Source organism: Babylonia areolata, chromosome 18 (assembly GCF_041734735.1).
Source record: "Babylonia areolata isolate BAREFJ2019XMU chromosome 18, ASM4173473v1, whole genome shotgun sequence".
Classification (NCBI taxonomy): Eukaryota; Metazoa; Mollusca; class Gastropoda; order Neogastropoda; family Buccinidae; genus Babylonia; species Babylonia areolata.
In genome coordinates, this window is record NC_134893.1 from 44,418,519 (window position 1) to 44,439,766 (window position 21,248).

The 21,248-nt window shown below is 37.7% G+C and overlaps 1 protein-coding gene across 1 annotated transcript; it reads right to left on the reverse strand.

Annotated features, from left to right (window-relative positions):
* Positions 1–684: 684 nt before the first annotated feature.
* LOC143292812 (BTB/POZ domain-containing protein KCTD5-like) lies at positions 685–21,223 on the reverse strand. The gene is made up of 6 exons (XM_076603405.1): positions 20,852–21,223; positions 17,046–17,154; positions 11,894–11,985; positions 10,477–10,572; positions 9,764–9,889; positions 685–8,500 (listed from the first exon to the last, which is right to left on the reverse strand). The coding sequence occupies exons 1-6, from the start codon at positions 21,083–21,085 to the stop codon at positions 8,471–8,473; spliced, it is 687 nt and encodes a 228-aa protein (XP_076459520.1). The 5' UTR covers positions 21,086–21,223; the 3' UTR covers positions 685–8,470.
* Positions 21,224–21,248: the final 25 nt, after the last annotated feature.

The window sequence follows — 21,248 nt, forward strand, 5'->3', positions numbered from 1 at the left end:
TTTGATTGCCAGTTCAGCAGACTAGCATTCATTCCATCTGGATCACTCGTAAAACAGTTTCAGGATACTAAGCAGGTGGCAGCATGTGCATACTGAATCAGAAGAGTTTAGCACTGCTTAAGTGACTCACAGCAATGCAGGTTAATCGCTGTGTGAGAGTGAAGGCTTCATAGAGTAACCAGAAACTGATGATTCCTTTTAGTTTTAACTGCTTGCACTTGAACCACCATACAATAAGTGAAACCATGATTCCAGTGATTTAGGTGATTTTTGTCACTGTGCCTCTGTCCATACCTTTTTGTATGCGTTGACAGGCAAGGGGAGATGTACATACATGTGTGTATGTATGCACACATACATGCATGTATGGTGAGTGGTGTGCTTGTGGATATGACTTACATGTATGTGTATTATATAAATCATGCGTGTGTGAGAGAGAGAGAGTGTGTATTTGTTTGTATTTTGTTTTGTTTTGTTTTTTGTGGCGTCAGATGCATGCAGGTCATGGAGCACCAGTGAGAGAGAGTGTGTTTGTAGATACGAGTGTGTATACATGCAGTTTATTTATGTGCAAGTATGCTTTTGTGTCTAAATGCTCCTGATTTTGCCACAATATGTATATGTTAGTTGTGTGTGTGCAAAATTAATGTCCACTCACATGCACAGTCACAAAAAGACATCAAAATGATAAAAGAGATTTATTGTTTACACAGGGAATCATGATGTCATACCACAGACATCCAAACTGTTTTTACGCAGTAATCAGATTACACATTGGTGAAAACACTTAACACACATCGATTTGTAGAGAACAGTTACTTCAGAAACAGCACCATATCAGTCTTAGGAGAAGGGAGTAGAAACACACATAAACTTTAACACAAATAAAAAAAAAATACATTGTTGGTACTTTACAGGCTTGAACGTCAAAACTAAAAGTGATGGTTTTGCATTAATTACATAGTTTACATTGTGAAAACACGACACAACTTACATTAATTGAATTGAGTTGCATAGCCACTACATGAGAGGGGAGGGTAATCAAAACTATGCGAAAAGTGTAAGATCAAACTGACATGAACTGCATTTGTGTTCAGGCTGAACACAGAGATGAAAACAACTTGATCCTCCTTCTCTCTCTCTCTCTTAGTCTTTCTCTCTCTCACACACACACACAGTCAAACTCAAACTTACACACTAACTCACCTATTTTGATCCCTACGGAATGTATGTTTATCACTACAAAATTGCCAAGAAAGCAAATGATGGTCATAACATATTTCCCTGCCACTACAAACATATCATCCCTGCCATACACATGTATATCTCTATCTCTGGACCTAATATCCAATCATTATAAATTATATAATGTCTTCAAATAGTTCTTTAACCATTGCTTGTTAGACATCTGCTTTGCATCAAAATTAAAAAATTCTCAAGCAACCCAGTTCCGAAACCAACATTGGATAATAAAGGGTTATGAATATCTGCTGTATATTTTTGATAACAGTAAAATATTAAAACATTCACACATATCATTATTCTCATACACTTGTGCACAATATCAATATCCAAAAAATCATTACTTCAAATTTGAAAGCAGTAGTAAGTCTAAAATCTTTCAGCCAAATGAAGCAAGATCTGGCAGAATATGACAATCCATCTTTCCCATTTTTTTCTTCTTTGCATCACAGCCGAAAACAAATAACAAAAACAAGATACTAAGAAGATTAAAGTATGACAAAACAAACTATTTTGATTCCAGCATGAGGCAAAAAATACAACACAGAAAAGGGCTGTCAATATCATGCAATTTTATCATCAGCCCTTGCACAAATCATACTAATGCATGCAACAAAAAGTGATTCTACTATCTGCATGTTGTTTCTTTGATAATCAGTCTGCTAATTATGGAGCTATTACTGGCATTTTCCCTTTTTTTCCAACCCCATTTTCCAAATATATTCTGTTCATGAATGCATGTTAAATTCCCAATGAGACATTAATTCTTTGGTTTGTAAAATGTAACATCATTTGTCTATCTACTTAGATGCAAGATTTTACCCATTAAAAAAAATATATGGTAAACAAACAACAAAAACTTTCAAAGACAAAATGATATTATTAATCAAGAGTATTGGCAATTTTCTGAAAAGGAGAATTATATGGGTTTGGGTTGGTGTATTTTCAGAGTCATCGTCATAATGAACGAAGTCTTTGCGAGTACAAAATAAACACAAGATGTACATGTTCAAGTTTGTGAACACTTTGTGCCGCCTAATCTCAATATGCTGAAACAACTGCAATAAAGAAATGGTGACAATAAAACTGTTGCATACAGTGACTAGTTAAAGCATGCTATCAGTTAGTAAAGTCAGCCCATCACACAGAGAAAATCAAAACAAACAAACATGCATGAAGAGACATTGTGACCTTACAACATCAAGAAGAAACAACAAACAGATATGAAAATATCTCCTGAGTTTTAGGACTAAAACAAAACAAAACATGGAAATATATGTCCCTAACCATGACACTTGCAAACATGAAAAAAGGCCCATAAATAAAATGATTAAATAAATAAATGACAGTAAAACAAAACAATATGATAAAAAAAAGAGTAAGGAAAACATTTCCTGCCAAATACAAATGAGGGAGAAAAAATTTGCAGTCCACAGAACCAAATCCCATCAGCTCAAAACTCCATATACAAGTCAGTGGCTGATGCAAATTGGTGTGGCAGTCTGTTGGCAAATTTTTATTCTTTATAAAAAGATAACAATTTTTGTTAAACTACCTCTGCATAGTCTGTGTAACTTTTCTTACCAGCACTGTACCCCATCATGCAATGTTTTCATGAAAACAAACCAAAAAGAATAAAAATTCATAAAGACATTGAAATCAGTTTATTCTCCTGTCTCAGTATACACCTCAACTAAAATAAATGTGTGCAAAGGAAATCTTAGACCTCTGTGTTTAATCTTTAGTAACCCTCTTATTCACAGACAGTGAGAAAAACATTCCTAAGCTAAAACTTTTTTCAGAATTTTTATCATCATTATGGACTAATTTAGGTGTCTTGCTGCCTTTATTTCCAACCCTAATTGCTGTAAATTGAGATTCCACAATTTACACACAGTTTAAGTCACTTTGACAAAGTAACCAATACAGTAGCTGAACCTTCAGGCCTCGGTTGTCAGCTCTGGCAGTTAGCAAACATTTCTAATTCCACTGTTTAACCACTTATAACATGCTGAGCCCTTCATTTCACAACTTTTATCAATCATTCTGGTGGTAGTGAAAGTAATTCAGTATGCTCCAATGCTGAATCATCTCAAGCAATATCACACACACTGAAACATACATACATACATACATATATATATATGTATGTATATATATATATATATAAATTTATATATGTGTGTGTGTGTGTGTTTTGAATCTAGCTGCGTTAATGAATCTTGAATCTCCAAGCCTTATGTCACGCTTTCCTTCCAGAAATGCTGTGCTGTTTAGTCCTTCAGTTTGTGAAGTCTGAAGTCAAGAAAGAAAAAGCTATTTATCTGCTTCTCACATTTTGCTTTGCTCCTTATTTGGGAAAAAAAAATTACAAATTTGATTCTTACTTCATTCCATAAACTTGGATTGGAGCTTTAAGGATGGTTTCAGAAGTAATCCAATCTAAAACTTCAATCGGCATGTTTTCAATCAAGATTTCTCATTTCAAAGGGATATTTATCAAGAGCTTTAATAAGAAAATTTACACTTACACGTTTAAAGACTGAATTGTACAAAGGGAAAAAGCTGAAAGAATCAAAACTATAGAACATCAGTATTGCCTTTACTCTTACTGAGCAGCGAAATGGCCAAGCAAACTAAAATTGCACATGATTTTCCTTCATTCAGAAGACCCATGAAACATGCACACTAATCAAGAGGGAAAACTAAACAGTTGTGGAAACTGAATACCCACACTGATGATAAGTTTTGAAAAAAAATACACATGAATCCATCAAGACAATAAAACAATAAAACTACCTTCACGACCAGCGAATATATGATGCATCATACAAAAATTACAATTACTATATCTTAATGAAGTAAAACACATTCACAAAAAAGCTGCATTTTCAGTGGAGAAAGCCATCACTTGAGTAAATTCAATAATGAGAACAATGACAGATTAAAAAACAACAACAACAACAAAAGCTTGGAAAGAAAGTGGGGAAAGTAAGAATGAAATAAAGAAACAAAGAAAAACAGTTTATAAACGTGTGGGTTGAGAAGGTCATGCAATTTTACTGTAACGAAGTCAAAGAACAAAATGTGACATACCATCATCCAATACCAACAATAAAACACACCAAAACACAGTACTACACAATAATGATGCTGTATTTACTATGTACACCATACCATCCACACGACTCCTGAACATGTAACGTAGCACAACAAGAACCCTATTTGAAACTGGGCCCATTTTTCTTGCGTAAAGCTACAAAGCACAATATATCAATAAATGCAAACAAAACCGGGTCTAAGGCAGCCACATTGCACTAAAGGATAGGTACTTTCTTTGACATGGGTGAAACTTTCTGAAAATGAGGTGAATCAAGATCATAATGGATACATATCAGAATAAATGTGGTTTGGATATGATGGGACACTAGCAAAACTCTGAAGTTGGAAAATTCTCCAAACCATAGCCTTTCCTGTGAGTGTGAGTCAATTGCACTGAACAATACTTCTGAGGCCTACATAACATGCATCCAGTTAAAAAAAAAAAAATTTTTTTTTAAATGTGTAAATAAAGAATTCCACTTCCAGCCATTTTAATAAATAAGGACTTCCTTCGCGGAAAAGTCTGACCCATGTTTTCAAATAGAGGCACGTGATACTGTTCAAAGCAGGACACTGACAATCACAAGTTCAAAGCCTTCAAGTTCTAACACAACATCTAGAACAAAACAATGAAAGAAAACAGCAGCACAGTCTCCACGTCACAAAACATGCATGAACCAACCCGGAATATACAGGCATCACAGACTGGCACAGAACTATGGACCTTACTATTTCTGCCCAACTGCTGATCTGTCCATCACAAAGACATGACAAGACATGACCCAACTGCTGCTTAGTAATGCACATCTTTTAGAGCATTAATTTATAACCAGTCTCTACAAGATTTGGCTGTTACGGAAAGAAACATAAAATACTGGTATAACACTGAAACCAGCATCAATAGGACCAGAGAAGCAGGTTCTCACAGCTTAACATGTGATTGCAATTTTCAGTCATATTTTCATGGCTACAAACTGTGGTGAGCAACTCTGAGCTACATCAAGTGAGCTCTTCAAATCTGGTGTGCTGAACTAGATCTATCAGTTAAGCTCATTTTCATCCTAAAGGAATAAGAGTATCTTTGCAATCTGTGAAATGATTAGTGTGACAAATAATGCAGAAGAAAAGGTCTAAGACTATCAAATGAATGCGTGTGGCAGGGTACTAAAGCCACTTTACCACAACAACCTGTGCAGACAGAGGGTCAGTTTCAAAGTGTCAAGTTCTAAGTAGATGCATATCACATAATTCCTTTCTTGACTTTCAGCTGATTTGCTTTAAGGTGTGTGTGTGTGTGCACATGTGCATGTGTGCGCACACGTGTGTGTGTGTGTGTGTGTGTGTGCATGCGCGAGAGAGAGAGATGGGGCAAGCAGGCAAGGGAGGGCTTATATCACCCTATCTGCATCAAGCCTTCTCCATAGACTCTAACACTGGAGGCTAGTGGATTGTGTTTGGCATTGAGAAAACATTTTGCTGTTGATTACTTGTTGCTTATTAAACAACATATATGTAATCATGCTCTTTCCACTTTGCAGTTTGAGACTCTGTTTGCTGTTAAGAGAGAGATCTGAATCCTTGAGTGATTTTGCGTGCGCGTGTGTGTGTGTGCACGCGAGTAGATTGGTGGATGCAAATATATGAATGTGCATGTGCCTGCACACAAGTATATGTACGTATGTAGACAGACATTTACAAGCAAACATCTCTGCTCCTACTCGCACTGTACTTTTAAGTTATGGTCTCTGCTTACACCAAGCCACAACTAAACAACACGTTCAACAACAGTAACAACACAGCAGGGAAAGATAATATTCATGTAGGCTATACAACAATGGGGAGATTTTCCAAGGAATTCACAACATAACGTCCCCGCACAAAAAAGCAATTTACAACAATAAATGATGTGACACTGTTATTTATGAAACAAATTCACAACGCATTTTGAAGAACTGAACTGGACTGGTACCACAAAAGTTTGATTTTCCTTCTCACTCAATCATCCCCCCAACCTCAACTCAATGGGGGTTAAAAACAAAAAAATATTATATGAGAACAATCCATTAGTTCACAAAATACAAAAGAACACTCACAGGCAACAGGAACAGAGCCTTATCCATCGCTTTTCTAGATGAAAGTAATTCATTTGAGTTCATGACCATCTGCTTGGAAGTGGCGAAGTATGAGAGTGTATACATTTTCATCATTGCAAGCAACAACTTAACAATTGATGATCAAGATGCCCAGTTGTATGTGGTTGATTCCCAATTTATCTTTTTTTATACACTTCTTCTCAGCTGTCCAAGATTTCCTATTTTGATGGACCTCCATCTTCCTTCCCACCTGCCTTACATATATCCAATCAATATGTGCCACTCTGTGGTCTGTATGGATGTATATATATATGTATATGTGTGTGTATGTGGGTGTGGTGGAGCCTGAATGTGCACAAGTTATGAATTAAAGCTGATGCAAGTGACTGTAAAACAATGTCCAACTAAACCTGATGCTAAAAGCCTCTAAATGTCAGATTGGTATTTAAGAATTATCAGAAAATAATACAAAATTGAATACCACTAAAATTTAGTGGGGGGAAACTGAAATTGAGTGTGGGTCCCTCCCAACCATCACCTTCCCCATTATACTTTTCAAAATAGTAGAATGCATGCTCAGACCACTATCATGAAAATAATCAAGCTTCCCAAACTTCACTTCTTGCACAGCACAGTACTAGCACAAAATAAGATGTTTCATCAACCTGAAAGTATGCCTCCTTTGGTACCTAGAACCCCATTCCCTTTAATAGTGGACCTGATTCCAGCTACCCATCATAGCAAAAGACAAACTGAGAGCTGCTCTCAATTCTGTGCAACATCCATGTGTTTACCCATCTGTCCCTGCCTCAACCATCTGACAGCCCACCCAACCTGCATTAGTGCTGCAGACTTATTATGAACCACACTTCCTGCACTTTCCCTTCTTCTTCAACTCTACTCAGTCGCAGTAAGTGGGTACAAGAAATAAATTCCTTGCCTTGCCCAACAGAATATACCTACTGGGTTTAGCAGACTGACAAGGACAAAAAAAAACAGGGAAATCCAAGAACTGACTCAGAACACACTGCCCACACACCGATACATAATATGCCGTGTGTTTGTAAACAGTCCCTTCATTTTAGATGCCATATATTTGAAATGTGTACACTATTAGGTCTCTCACACTGTGTCCCAAAGGGAGTGAGTGATCTTTCAGACAGAAAATGAGTAAGAGTCCTGACTAAGTGAGAAGGTATGAGGGGACAGATGTTGCTCCACTAGTCACATCCCTCCTGAGAAAAGGTTCAGCAGAGGCACACCCCTTCCCCTATCTCCCTTACCTCGCCCAACCTCATGTCACCTTTTTCTGATGCATACAGAATAACTTATCAATAATCAAGCAGATTCCTTAAAAAAACATTCTTATTTAAAAAAAACAAAAACAAAAAACATAATGGATCAAACTCAACACCAGAACATCATTTGCATACTTAATCACAAAAAAACATTAATATATAACATGCTTGTTTCTTCAGATGTGAACATAATTTTCATGCCGAGTTCTTGAACCGTTCTTTTCTTTTTTTATAAAATATGTAAAAACCAAAACAAAAATGGATATTAAAATCTAGAACTAATTTTCTTTTTCTTTTTTTTTTTATCCTTCTATTATGAAATTAAAACAAGAAAAAACGATGATCTGACTGGGGGAAAAGCGGAAGACAGAAGACAGAAAAATTCTAAAAGTTTCGAACATTTTTGTTTTAAAAGAATGAACTGTCCACATTTTGCACACTCCTGTCAAACTGGAGAGAAATGAAGAACCAGCGGCAGTGGTACTGATGCATGGATGATGCATCCATCTCTAACTTCCAATAATAAGAGTCTACAACAGTCATCCACACCATAGGTGACAACGAACACTACAAATTAACGATCGGAGTGATGTGGAGGAGAGGGCTGGGGGTGACGATGGAGATCTGCAGTGGACAGAAAGCGAGCGAGTGAGCGAAGCACAGCAACGCCACAGGTATCCAGAAACAGTGATTGTAGAGGGGGGTTGGTGAGCCTTGAGCGACTTCTCTGCCTGTTCACATGCGTGACCCTTTCAGTTGCAAAACCTGAAAGAAAGAAAAAGTTCAAAACCACTATTAAACCATATGGCCCTTGATACCTTTTTTTTTTCTCTCCTCTTTTTGGTATAAAAATAACTAATCTAACTTGACAGAGGTAAGCTGCGATGGGATGAGCATAAACGATACGACCCATGGCAGCCATTACAGTGTAAATATTCATAACTATGCCTTTATTTTATTCTATTTATGTTGTTATTGATTCACAATGTTGTGAGTGTGTGCTCTCTCAAATGATCACAATTCCAGACAGTAGTCTGGGAAGCAAATAAATATTTGTAAACAAGAATGTAAAAACAGATAAATGATAAATCATGAAAAAATGAGCTGACAAAATGTGTATATACAGACATGTATTGGTGTATACAAGCATGGTTGTATTTATACGCATATGTACAAATGTGTGCATGCCAAAATCACAGAACTGCTGCATTCATTTTAATTGATCACAACTTTGTTGATTTTTGTAAATTCAGAAAATGATTGCCCACAACGCAAAATTTGCCGATTTTGAGCAAGAGCCTTTACCAATTTTGCCCAAGACACAGACTTTTTCAAGGAATCCACAACAAAACAGTGTGTTAAATCCGCAGCTACTTAATCATAATAGTGACATATTTTGCTTAGCAATGAGGACCAATGAAGCTGATTATGAAATGTGATCACATCACAGCTATTTCTATTATCAATTATGTGTGTATATATGAAAAATAATCTTGTTCTCTCTCATCTGAAAGTCATCCTCTGCTTGTTTGATTACTTTCCTCCTAACAATTTAATATAAAGAATTAATCTTGCTATTATCTTCTTTGATTTTTGTTGTTATGTTTTTATGTTACATACAGTGTTCATTTTCTGTTCTTCTTTGCCTTCCAAGATTATTTTGTCTCCATCTGCTTATTTTCAGCTTTTCTGTTTATTCACATTTATCACAGTTGTCATCATCATTATAACTATCACTATCATTATTGCTGTTGCTTTTTTGTTTGTTAATCAAAATGTTCTACATATTACTGTTAATGCTGTTGTTACTTCACTCTAAATAGATAGGTGCTGATAAGCAATTGCAAAATTGAAACGCACACACACACACACACACACACACACACACATACACACACACAGAAGAAGGGAGGGGGAGTCAACATACACACTTTATATGTAACAAGACAAAAACGAACAAGCAAGCAAACAAACAGCCAGCTAATCATACGAACCAAGCTGACCCTCCTTGACATACTCTCCCCTTACCTTGGCCCTATCTGAGGGCTCTGTTTCTGACCCGTTGACTAGACTGGGACACTCCTTGGACACCACACACAGGAACTCTGCATGATCCTCTGACCCGTAGTTGTACTGAGACCCTATGTTCACCAGCTGAAACAAAACCAGTCCATTCAAGTTAACAACCATCAGCAGCTGACATCAACTACAATGCTATCTTCCCACCCAATCACCAGTCAGTCCTCTTCTACATTCATTGCATTTATGGGCATGACCATTTTTACCCTGCAGTGTAGGCAATCAATGAATCATACAAAATTTGTGGAGATGTGCATACTGGGTATGTTCTTGTTTCTAGACCTACCAAACGCTGACATGGATTTAACTAAAGTATCTTTAAAGTGCACATTTGATCATCTGCACATGTTTTCACACGAAGGTGGTTCAAGCACCAGTACAGTAATAGGTCTGCACATCTGTTGACCTGTGAGACTGGAAAATCTCAAGCTTTAACCCATGAGGCACTGTGACCAGGATTTGAACCCAGGACCTTCAGACTGAAAATCTGAACTTAAATTCTTTAACCACTAAGCTATAGTGTCTGCCAACCACCATCTGAAACAACATTAGTGAAAAGAAATTAAAATGATGTGGCACATTGCATACACACACACACACACACACACACACACACACACACACACACACACACACACACACACACACAGAGTTTTCCTCACCTGTTCAAACTTCCAACCATCAGACATTGTAGAAACCATCTGTGTCAGTTCCTCTTCTGAGCACTGCAAGACTCTATAGACATTTTTCATATATGTCTGCAACAAACAACAAAAAATTTCCTGCAAACACCACTGCAATAAAAAGTCACCTTCATGAAGTATCTCCTTTTTAAAAAATAATAAAAATTAAACAAATCCCTATTAATCATTCATTTACGCTGTTCACAGATGTGGCACAAATGGACCAAAGCAATAGTTTTCAAATAAAGTACTGATGACCTTAAACTATCCAGAAGAACAATTAGACCTTCAAGATCAAATTGTTAAAATTCAAGAGAATGAAACCATAGTATACACAGATATCCTTTCAAATTATGTCTGCCTCTTGTATAATTTGGTTCTTGTGGTACATAACCAATTTACAAAAAACTTACAGCAGTTTTCTTGTTTCTTTCATCTTGTTGTTGTTGTTTTTTTTTGGGGGGGGGAGGTGAGGGGGGAGGGGTGTTCTTTTCCACCCTTGAGCCAGTACTGTCAACCGTTAAGTTTAAGTCCCAAAACAATTTGTCTTTCGAGTCATAATCACTCCTTTGAATACACCTTGGATTTTTCAAGGAAAAAATCCTGATTTGCAAATGGGACAGTAATATAAACCATGCGCTTCAATGCGTCACTGCAGGCAGAGGTATCCATATGATTTTCAGGACTTTGAGGAAAAAGAATTTGGTGTTATTTTCCCTGTCTATTAAAGTACTCACCATCCACTCACAACCTCACAATTCAAGCCTTCCACCCAACCCCTCCAAAAAAAAAAAAAATTTTTAATTAAAAAAAGAAAGAAAAAAAGTTTTCAGCATGATTGTTTCAAAATAAAGTCTAAATGACCACTGAGGAGGAAAAATGATTCCCAGTAGCTAGCACAAAATCTTAACTCAATGGAATGTATGCCACATCTCCAATACTTCACAAAAATTGTCAATAGTTAAAAAGCTGTGTGCATTAGAATGTCAAAACATTGTGTCACATTCTGGCTGGAAACAGTTTTCTCAGTGCACTCAAACATTACAAAATTATACAACTGTGAACACAAGCTAAACCAGCACTTCCCAAGGAAAATTACATGCTGATCTGTCACTTTACTCTTTAATACTATGTTGAACTGTCTATCTTTTATTAACATTCCCTCCACCATTTTGCTGATAAAGTAATATCACCACAAAGTCAAATACTTTAGTAAATGACAGTTATATATTATATAAACATAGCTCTAAAGCACTGCTATTAACAAAAGTACCCTTAATCAGAATTTATCTAGATGTGTATATGTTTCTGCATATTATTAGAAAAAAAAAGTAATTAAAAAATAACATGAAAAGATTATAATATTATGAATGTTAGAAACCTCAGAAATACTTACCTGACTTTGTTTTGCATCTCTTTCTTTAATTCTCTCTTTCACCAGTCTAATTAATTCTGTTATATTGTAGAATTCTGCCTCTTCTAATACACCTGGAACAGAAAGAACATTTCAACTGCATTACAATCATTTGAACAAGGAAGATTTCTCCCGAGATATGTTTAGTAGTTTTCACAAGAAATGATCCAAACTACCCTGCTCTCTCTCTCCCCCTCTCTCTCTCTTTTTGTGTGTGTATGCATGTGTGTGTGTGTGGTGTGTGTGTGTGTGTGTGTGGGTGTGTCAGTCATAGGCCATCAACGCATACAATTATACAATTTTGAAATGACCCATCAATGTGACAACCAGTTGGTCACTTGACTTATTAATTTTTCATAAAATCAGTTATGCTAAAAGGGTTTTTGTAGTTTTCTCTTATTCTCCTGTAAAGCAATCATGTTTCTAAATGAGGTACGCTTACACAAGGGCATCATCGCTTGTGCACTGTGAACAGCGGCGGAATACAGCGTCAGTTAAGCATTTCACTTTTCTGTCAGTCTCCTTGATTCAGGATGGCTTTGATATGTGTAGAACATTTCACCATAATAAATCATCATCCGCATCATGGAGCATGCCACTGAAAGTAGCGGCCTAAAGTTGAGAAAGTGCAAATGAGTGTTCAGAATGGTTGCAATCTCTTCCATTCTGTACACGTCTGGAGAGTCCAAATCAAAAGATACCTTCAGCGTACATGGGCAACTTGTGTGTTTTCGTCATTGCTGTTATGCTAAGTGTGGCACATTCGAATAAAATCACAGCCCTACTTATTTTTTGCGATGTGTTCGTGTTTCCATTACCCAACTTGCACAAAACTTCTTCCTGTGTATACACAAGAACAGAATTAAACAGGTCTACACATTATGCACTTGCACAGCGCACGAAGGGATCTACATGTGGACCAGATCAGATGGCAGGCTCTTCAATCTTGCCCGCCTCAGAGCAAGGACAAAAGTCCGCGAAGCCCTCATCAGAGACATGCTCTTTGCTGACGATGCCGCAGTTGTGACCCACACCCAGCGGGACTTGCAGTCACTAATGGACCGCTTCTCCCAGGCCTGCAAAGATTTCGGTCTGACCATCAGTCTCAAGAAGACAAACGTCCTAGCCCAAGACACACCATCTCCACCAGCCATCACCATTGATGACTACAAGCTTGAAGCCATCCATCAATTTACTTACCTTGGGTCCACCATCACTGACAACCTCTCCCTTGACACAGAGATCGACAAGAGGATCGGGAAGGCAGCCACAATGCTAGCCCGCCTCACACAAAGAGTGTGGACAAATCCCAAGCTGACCACGAAGACAAAGATGGCTGTATACGACACCTGTGTCCTCAGCACCTTGCTGTATGGCAGTGAAGCACAGACCACACATGCTCGTCAGGAGAAAAGGCTCAATACCTTCCACCTGAGAAGCACTCTCAAGAATCAGCTGCAGATTGGTGAGAACAAACTGTCAGCTGCTGCAGCAGAAAAGCAAACTCACAGAAAAGAGACGGCAACCAACAGACCAGCATCCGTTTACACATGTGACCTGCAACAGAGAGTGTCTCTCTCGCATCGGTCTCGACAGTCACAGGCCACACTGCTTGGTCCAAGCAGACAGCCCAATTAGACATTAGGTCGGATATACTCTATCCATGGACAGCCATGACCGAAGGAGGCCTACTAACTGGACTTGAGGAAATTTTAGAAACATTTTGAAACTGGAGCCAGTGGAGGTAAGGATTTCCACAAAGCAGAGGAAAGTGATTTCTGAAAACAACAGAATTCGATAAATGCACGTGACTCTTTCATCTTGTAGGTCTGATGTCCTTCAGCTGTACTGCTTTGCTTTTGTTTAGAAAACTATATTTTCCCTTTGTATCAATTGGACCATAAAGCAAGTCTGCATAAATCAGTGTTTCTGCACTGCACAAAAGGTTCAGTAATGACTGTGCTGTATATTCGATGTTCATCACGACACAGCAAGCACTAATCAGCACATAGTCTCTACATACCAACAAACACACACACATAATCTCTCTCTGTGTGTGTGTGTGTGTGTGTGTGTGTGTGTGTGTGTGTGTGTGTGTGTAACCATTTCAGACACTGAGTTTGAAGGACAAAGCACAAATTAAAATACAAATTTTTGTGGTGAACAAATGATCCAGGTTGTCCTGAACCAAACCTAGACTCCGGTTCAGTTGTTTTTTTTGTTTTTTTTTTAATCACATATGTAACATGACTCTATCATTTGTTTTAAATTTCATAATATTAATAATCAATATATGATGATGTATTTAAACAGTTTTATAATAATGAATATACATCATCACTGAATGGACCTTCACTTGTGCATTGTAATGACTATTGTTTTGCATTGTATCATATTTCAGCCACAGCAAATTTCTCTGTGCTGAATATGGAATGCTTTCCCTAAGGAGAGCATATCACCATAATCTGACGTCATCCATTTTTTACTTCTTTTTCCTGCCTGCATGTAAGAATGTGCTTATATGCATGGATTTTTTTTTTTTTTTTTTTTTTTAAGATTTTGCCAGCTGCATGTTATCTTGGATTCTGTGCTTGGTTCACATACCGAACAGAAGACTTCAGATTCTTCATTTATTGTCTCCTCTATTCGCATAAATGATAAAAAGTATCAACGAATATATATCCACCATTCCTATTCTGCTGCTGATATTGTTGTTTTGTTGATTTTGCTATAGTTATTGTGGTGATGGTGATGGCTAACTCTAGTCTTATGTTCACAACTATTCTAAACCATTTAGTAAACACAGTCGTAATGGCAGAATTGGTATGTGTGTGGAAGGCTGAACACAAATCAATAGTACAACAGATAAAGTGTGGCATTCAAGTTGTGGCAATAATGTATGACATTCTATTTGCAGCAAAATGTCAAATTCTTCCAGAGCTCTGCAAAGATCAGAATTAATATTTCATAGTCAGTGGAGCTGGATTTGGGATAGAGAGAATTAGATTCTTGGCAGACAAGTCAATTTTTCTGGTGGTTTGTTAATGTGATTGATTTTCAACATCGTTTTTCTCTTTAACATGAGAGAGCAAGAAAAAGGTGATTCTAAGCAGATACATGCACTAATGCAGTACAAGTACTGTAATACTTGCTGACAGCCTGTGCGAGTAAAATCAGTATTAACATTTCCACAGAAGTCCCACATTCAGAAACTAAAACGGAACCAATCAATACACCTCTTCACTCCGCACTTTGCTGCCCTTTTCAATATTGACAGGCACAGCAGGTTAGCAGACCTACTGGAAAGTGGTTCCAAACAAACTGACAGACAGCCTGCTGGTCGACAGTCCCTGTTTTCGTCATAGGGTCAATGATGTTTTATGTCACTCTTTAAAAAGGCTGCTATCATTCCAAACTTTCTGCCATCTCTTTGACAGATTTGCTGTTACTTGTGCTGTGGCTGCTCTGGCTGGTGCTGCATTCCAGGCAGATTTCTATCTCCACAAGTTGTCTGAAAGTCGCAATGTACCATTCAGAAGCAAAGGGTGTACTTGAACCCAAACAAAACTTTGTGGAGTTTTTTTAAATTATACCTTCAGCCACAGGATATGAGAACTGGTTCTGATCTCCTTCCTTTCCTAACAGGAAAGAAATAGGATAAAAACTAAAATTTCAAGTTTTGAAATAGAATATAAAGTAAACTAAAATACAGTTCACATTATATTCATACGTAAGTAAAATCCAGAAAGTACATGGTTTCCTTTCTTCATCCCCTGTCAAACATGTGAGGAAACTGCAATGCATAAATGCGACTACGAGTACCAGTGTCAGTAAACTTCTCCAAATGACACTTGATAGCTAAAGACCACAACAATTAATGGGCATATGATCATAACACAATCATTACACAGCTCAGCTGCTGGTTTATCAAGAACATAAATCTATAATGTATAGATCTACCTGAAAAAGTTCTCAGGGTTCTTAAGCAATTCACTCCTCAAACAAAAAGGACACAAAATCATGTTAATGCGGCAGTGAAAAAAAAAAACAGCAGCCTGTCTGATGGTGATCTATGCTGTTCCAGAGTGACCCTGGCTGTTGACCTGCACAAGCATGCCTTTCTCACTTCACAAAGTTCTCCCTCTGTCTGAGTCTGTGCTCTTTCCCCGCACCATAGTGTGATGATTAGACTACCTCCTTTGTGTTGTATCTCAGCACAGACCCTGTTGTTCAGACTGGGAGTGTGGAGTGAAGGCATGAATGGGTGCTGGTGTTTTATTTGGCAGCTGGCTGAACAACACGCAGTGCATAACACCTGTACTGTGAGACACGGGTCCTTTTTGTCTGCATATTATGTTTGACCATACATATATTACATGTGTGTGTGTTGTGCTCTTATTCCTGCCTCTTCCCCCCTGTGAAACAAACTGGAAAATCGTGTATGTGTATAGGCACAGGCCACTGAATCTGCTCAGTATACTTGCTACTGTTCCCTCTCTTTCTGAAAAGTACTGAATAACTTATCCATAACTCGATTTACTGCATTATTGCATATTTTTGAAGTGGACAAGACAAAGTATCAATATAACTAAAGATTAAAGAACATGTAAGTGCATGCATGCACACCCACACCCACATAAAGTGATAAACACACACATATACAGAGTAAAGGCAAAAAGGGAAAGGAGAGAGAGTACGAAGGGAAAGGAAGAGATAAAGACAGAAACGCATGTAGAACTATAACTAGAAGGTGACTGTGCACTATGGATAAAAAATAAGAATTAAAAAAAAGAAGAAAAGATAAGAGGATCTTCTGCAATTTCAATGATTTAATGAATTATCTATAACTTCTAACTTGAACTTTCCTCCAATTTTTAGCCACCCTTAACTGGGTCATTTGGAATAATCTCATCAAACAGTCACACAACTAATTCATATAGTTCTTCTACTGAAAAGCTTACACTGCCTATTTCTAACAATTAGTTTCAGAACAATTATGCTAATAATCTCAAAACATCTGTCCTAAAAATAAAAAAAAAGAATATATTTATAATAAGAAAAAAATGAATGAAAAAAGCAAAAGACAATAATGTAAGAAAAAAAGAAGGCATTATGCCTAAAGCGTCATGCTCACCCTCTTCTGCTAAATCTTTATTCATCACCAGTTTGCCATGGCGAAGATAGTTGAGGACGGGACCGAAATACATTGGGTCTCTGTCAATCAGGTAAGCTCCACTTCCATCCTGCACATTTTTTTTCAAGAATGTTCACAACTTTACAAGTTAACCATTTATCATTAATGTATATTTTATTATTCAAATCAGTTAATGTGTGTGTGTGTGTGTGTGTGAATATGTGTAACAAAAAAATTAAACAAAAAAACACAATGGCCACAATAGCTGAGTGGTTAAAGTGTTGGACTTTCAATCTGAGGGTCCCAGGTTCGAATCCCAGTAACTGTGCCTGGTGGGTAAAGCGTGGAGATTTTTCCTATCTCCCAGATCAAGATATGTGCAGACCAGCTAGTGCCTGAACACCCTTCATGTGTATACGCAAGCAGAAGATCAAATAAGCACATTAAAAATCCTGTAATCCATGTCAGTGTTCAGTGGGTTATGGAAACATGAACATACCCAGCATGCACACCCCTGAAAATGGGGTATGGCTGCCTACATGGCGGGGTAATAACAGTCATATACATGTAAAAGCTCACACGTGTACATGCCAATGAATATGGGGGTTGCAACCCACGAATGAAGAAGAAGAAGAAACAAAAAACAAACAACAAAACATACTGAGTCAAAATCACAAACCTTATCAAATACACACACACACACACACACACACACACAAATATACAAAGCACAACACAAGCACACATACATGCATTACAAATCATACATGATACAACTTGACAAATTACACTTCAAAAACTACTTTCAAATTCAACCAACAAATTAGACTTCAAAAACTACTTTCAACTAACAATGCATTTTATCTGCACAAGCTGCCCTGATTGAGTAACCAGATTGTAAGCCACTGTGCCGATCTGTTAAACTGTCCAAAAAGCATCATGCCATCAAGTGACTGACACAAGCATTCCAAAACTGACAACTTAGCACACTTTTCCCAGCTGAAGATCATCATGATGGCATCTGTTAAGCGAACTATAGCCAGAAAAGGCACACAAATATATGCATGTATAAAAACTATAACTAAATATGTACATGTACGTATGCTCCTATAAGCTGAGCCAGACCAATTGCACACACAAGTCAGACGCATTATCCCAAGTATGACCTTGGTTGCTTAATTTGGAACTCTTAGAATAGATTCAGAGGTTCAGATCAGAAGGGAAAACTATAACCCCTGGCAACTCAAAGGCAGGGGCTTGCCACACTAAATGTATGTTGTGTTGTGCTGTGCTGTATTGTATTTTTGTACTGAATTGTCAGAACAGATCTCCATGTGAAATTTAGACCACTCTCCCCAGAAACAGTGTGTCAAGCACTACAGTGCAGTGCCACCTTTTTTTTCTGCCTGGAAGTACATTTGTTTTTTAAACAATGTGGATTTTTCTTCAGAATTTTGCCAGGGGCAACCTTTTTGTTGCTGCTGGGTTTTTAGCGTGCAGCAAGTGCATGCTAAACACAGAACCTCAGTTTATCATTTCGTCTTAATGACTGGCATCCAGACTACCACTACAAGTCTAATGGAGAGGGAGTAAATACTGTTGAGTATAATATCAATAATAAAAGTCTAATGGAGAGGGAGTAAATACTGTTGAGTATAATATCAATAATAATGTGGCATTCAAACCTGCGTGCTCAGATTCTTGCGCTTCCTGGATGGGCATGTTAACATTTACCACAAAGTCACAACTCGATTAATTTTTTATGAATGAATAATGCGTTAGCTAGATTAAGCAACAACATATTTGCATGTACACACAGCCCACATAGAAACAAAGGCATTTATTATTTAAGAGAGAAAAAAACTATACAAACATGTCAATGCCAAAGGTGCATTGTCAATCTGAAGCCCAGCACATTCAATCAATTGTGAGAGGCTCCTTCTACAATAAAATGCTCATTTTCATTACAGGAAATCAATCTGAACTTAAAGCTGATTAGTGTACAATGGCTTCTTTAACTTCATCACCTTGAATGAAGATCAAGAGAAAAAATAATGAATAATTTCCTGATTATTCTTTCAGTCACCAGTGTAAACCACATAAAAAAAAAATTTAAATTGTAATGTAAGCAAAATTACTTTTCAAGCAAGGAGACAGCCTGCTGTGACAGACCTTGGATTAGATGGAATGAGTCAAAATCAATCAGGATTTTTTCTTCTTTGGAACCATGTCATATGCTTTATGATGAATTCTTTGAGTGTTCTGTGTGTGTGTGTGTGTGTGTGTGTGTGTGTGTGTGTGTGTGTGTGTGTGTGTGTGTGTGTGTGTGACTGTAAGTGTGTGTGTGTGTGTGTGTGTGTGTGTGTGTGTGTGTGTGTGTGTGTGTTTTGCATGTGTTGTCATGTCTGTGTTTGGGGGGGGTGCGGTGGGGGGTGAGGTGTGACTATGTGGGGGGGAGGGGGGAGGGGGGATGTGGGGGATGTCTTTCTGCACATTCTCTTCCAGATTCCTTTTTCCCATTGCACCATTTTAACAATGATTTTATTTCGTGTACTGCAATCATGTTTTTGCCATTTGCCCTTGGGTGTGAAGATAGTAATCAAATAATTTCTTTTAAATACAACTAATAACAGCCTACTTTTGAGTAATTCAAACACCTTTGGAATTCAGCTTGTTCACATCATGATCATCAAGTATTCAAGCATCTTAGGAAATCGACTTGTTCAAGTCGCCTGTTTTTAAATACATCATTTTTTTTTTTTTTTACTTAGACAACAATGCATGAACCTGAGCATAAATTGTAGGAATTACAATCAACTCAGCAAACAATACAATGATGTTAAAATACCTGAGGCCAGTCATAAAGACATGCTGCTAACACTGAATTTTAACAAATTATAATGTGTTAATCATAGTTGCACTTGTAGTTGTAAAGGATGTTGTTTTGTTGTTGTTTTTTCAACTATCCAATTTAATGACACATAGGCCACTGCAAAATTGGAAAAGTTGGAAATAGGAGCTGTCTCGTTTCTTTTAAAAAATAAAATAAAATAAATTATTCCATCATCAAGCAACACTCTTGTCAGCATCTGCAGATGAGGCCCCTGACTTTGTTCACTTTGAGCATGGACTGGTGCTCTTTCATTCTAAATCTCTGTCCATGTGACAGGGTGAGTTTATAAAATAAGTTAAGCTCCATGTGTACTGGAACTGCATGACCTACAGCCACGACACTAACTTGGCCAGTTAGTTGCAATGCCAGAAAACTGCAGGCCTTACCCTTTGTTTTGTTTTGTTTTTAGTCCTTTCTTATCATATCTGGGAATTTTTTGTGTTTGTGTCATGTTTTTTTTATGACTGATTTCTGCCACCATCTTGTGATTAGCAAAGGTGACAGTAGATGTCTGCCTGTTCTTACTAATCTGATGTGTTTTCTTGTCTGTTCAAGTGTTTTCTTTTTGTAAGAATCAAAGGGAACCGAACTGAGAACATACTTCAATTTCACTGCATTCAAACGAATAATTATCTAATAGAGATTATTCGGGTAATAGGGCCAATATCATATGCGCATACACGGACAATTGATCCTGCAGCATCACAGACTGTATAGAGAATCATAAATTGTGGGTGTGTCCGTGCCGCAAACAAATCTCTCTTCAAGCATCGCTGCCACGCTGTTTACCGCAGTAATGATTTCTGCTGTCACGCAATCTGAGCAGCACAACTACATGCAGTGATGTACCCTGAGCTGCTGGAAACATACGTTACACAAATCAAAAATAAACCATGTGCAGATCGATACTTACCTTGGCCGTGTTGAGATCAGGTTCTTCTTGGATAAGCCTGTACAGGAATGATTTCGGATCCCTTCCTAATGTCGTCCGTGTGGTCATGAAAGTTGTTCCTCCAACATTAAGCTTCACCCATTCGTTTTTGCCTTTCCGCAATTTGGCGATGTCAATTTCAGCGTTGCTGCCCAGGCCGACTTCCAAATCCATGGGATCTGCAATCGACGTAACCACTCCGTTCCTGTTCTCCATAGGGCAGTGGAACAACCACAATACCAGTCAAGGCACTGGTAGAGGCAAATTGAAGCTGTGATTTATAAGAAATCACCCAGGCGCGTAAAGGATAGCAGATCAAAATGTTCAAGTGGGCATTTTGGCTTGGATACTCCCGCAGAATCTCGCGGAAGCACACTCA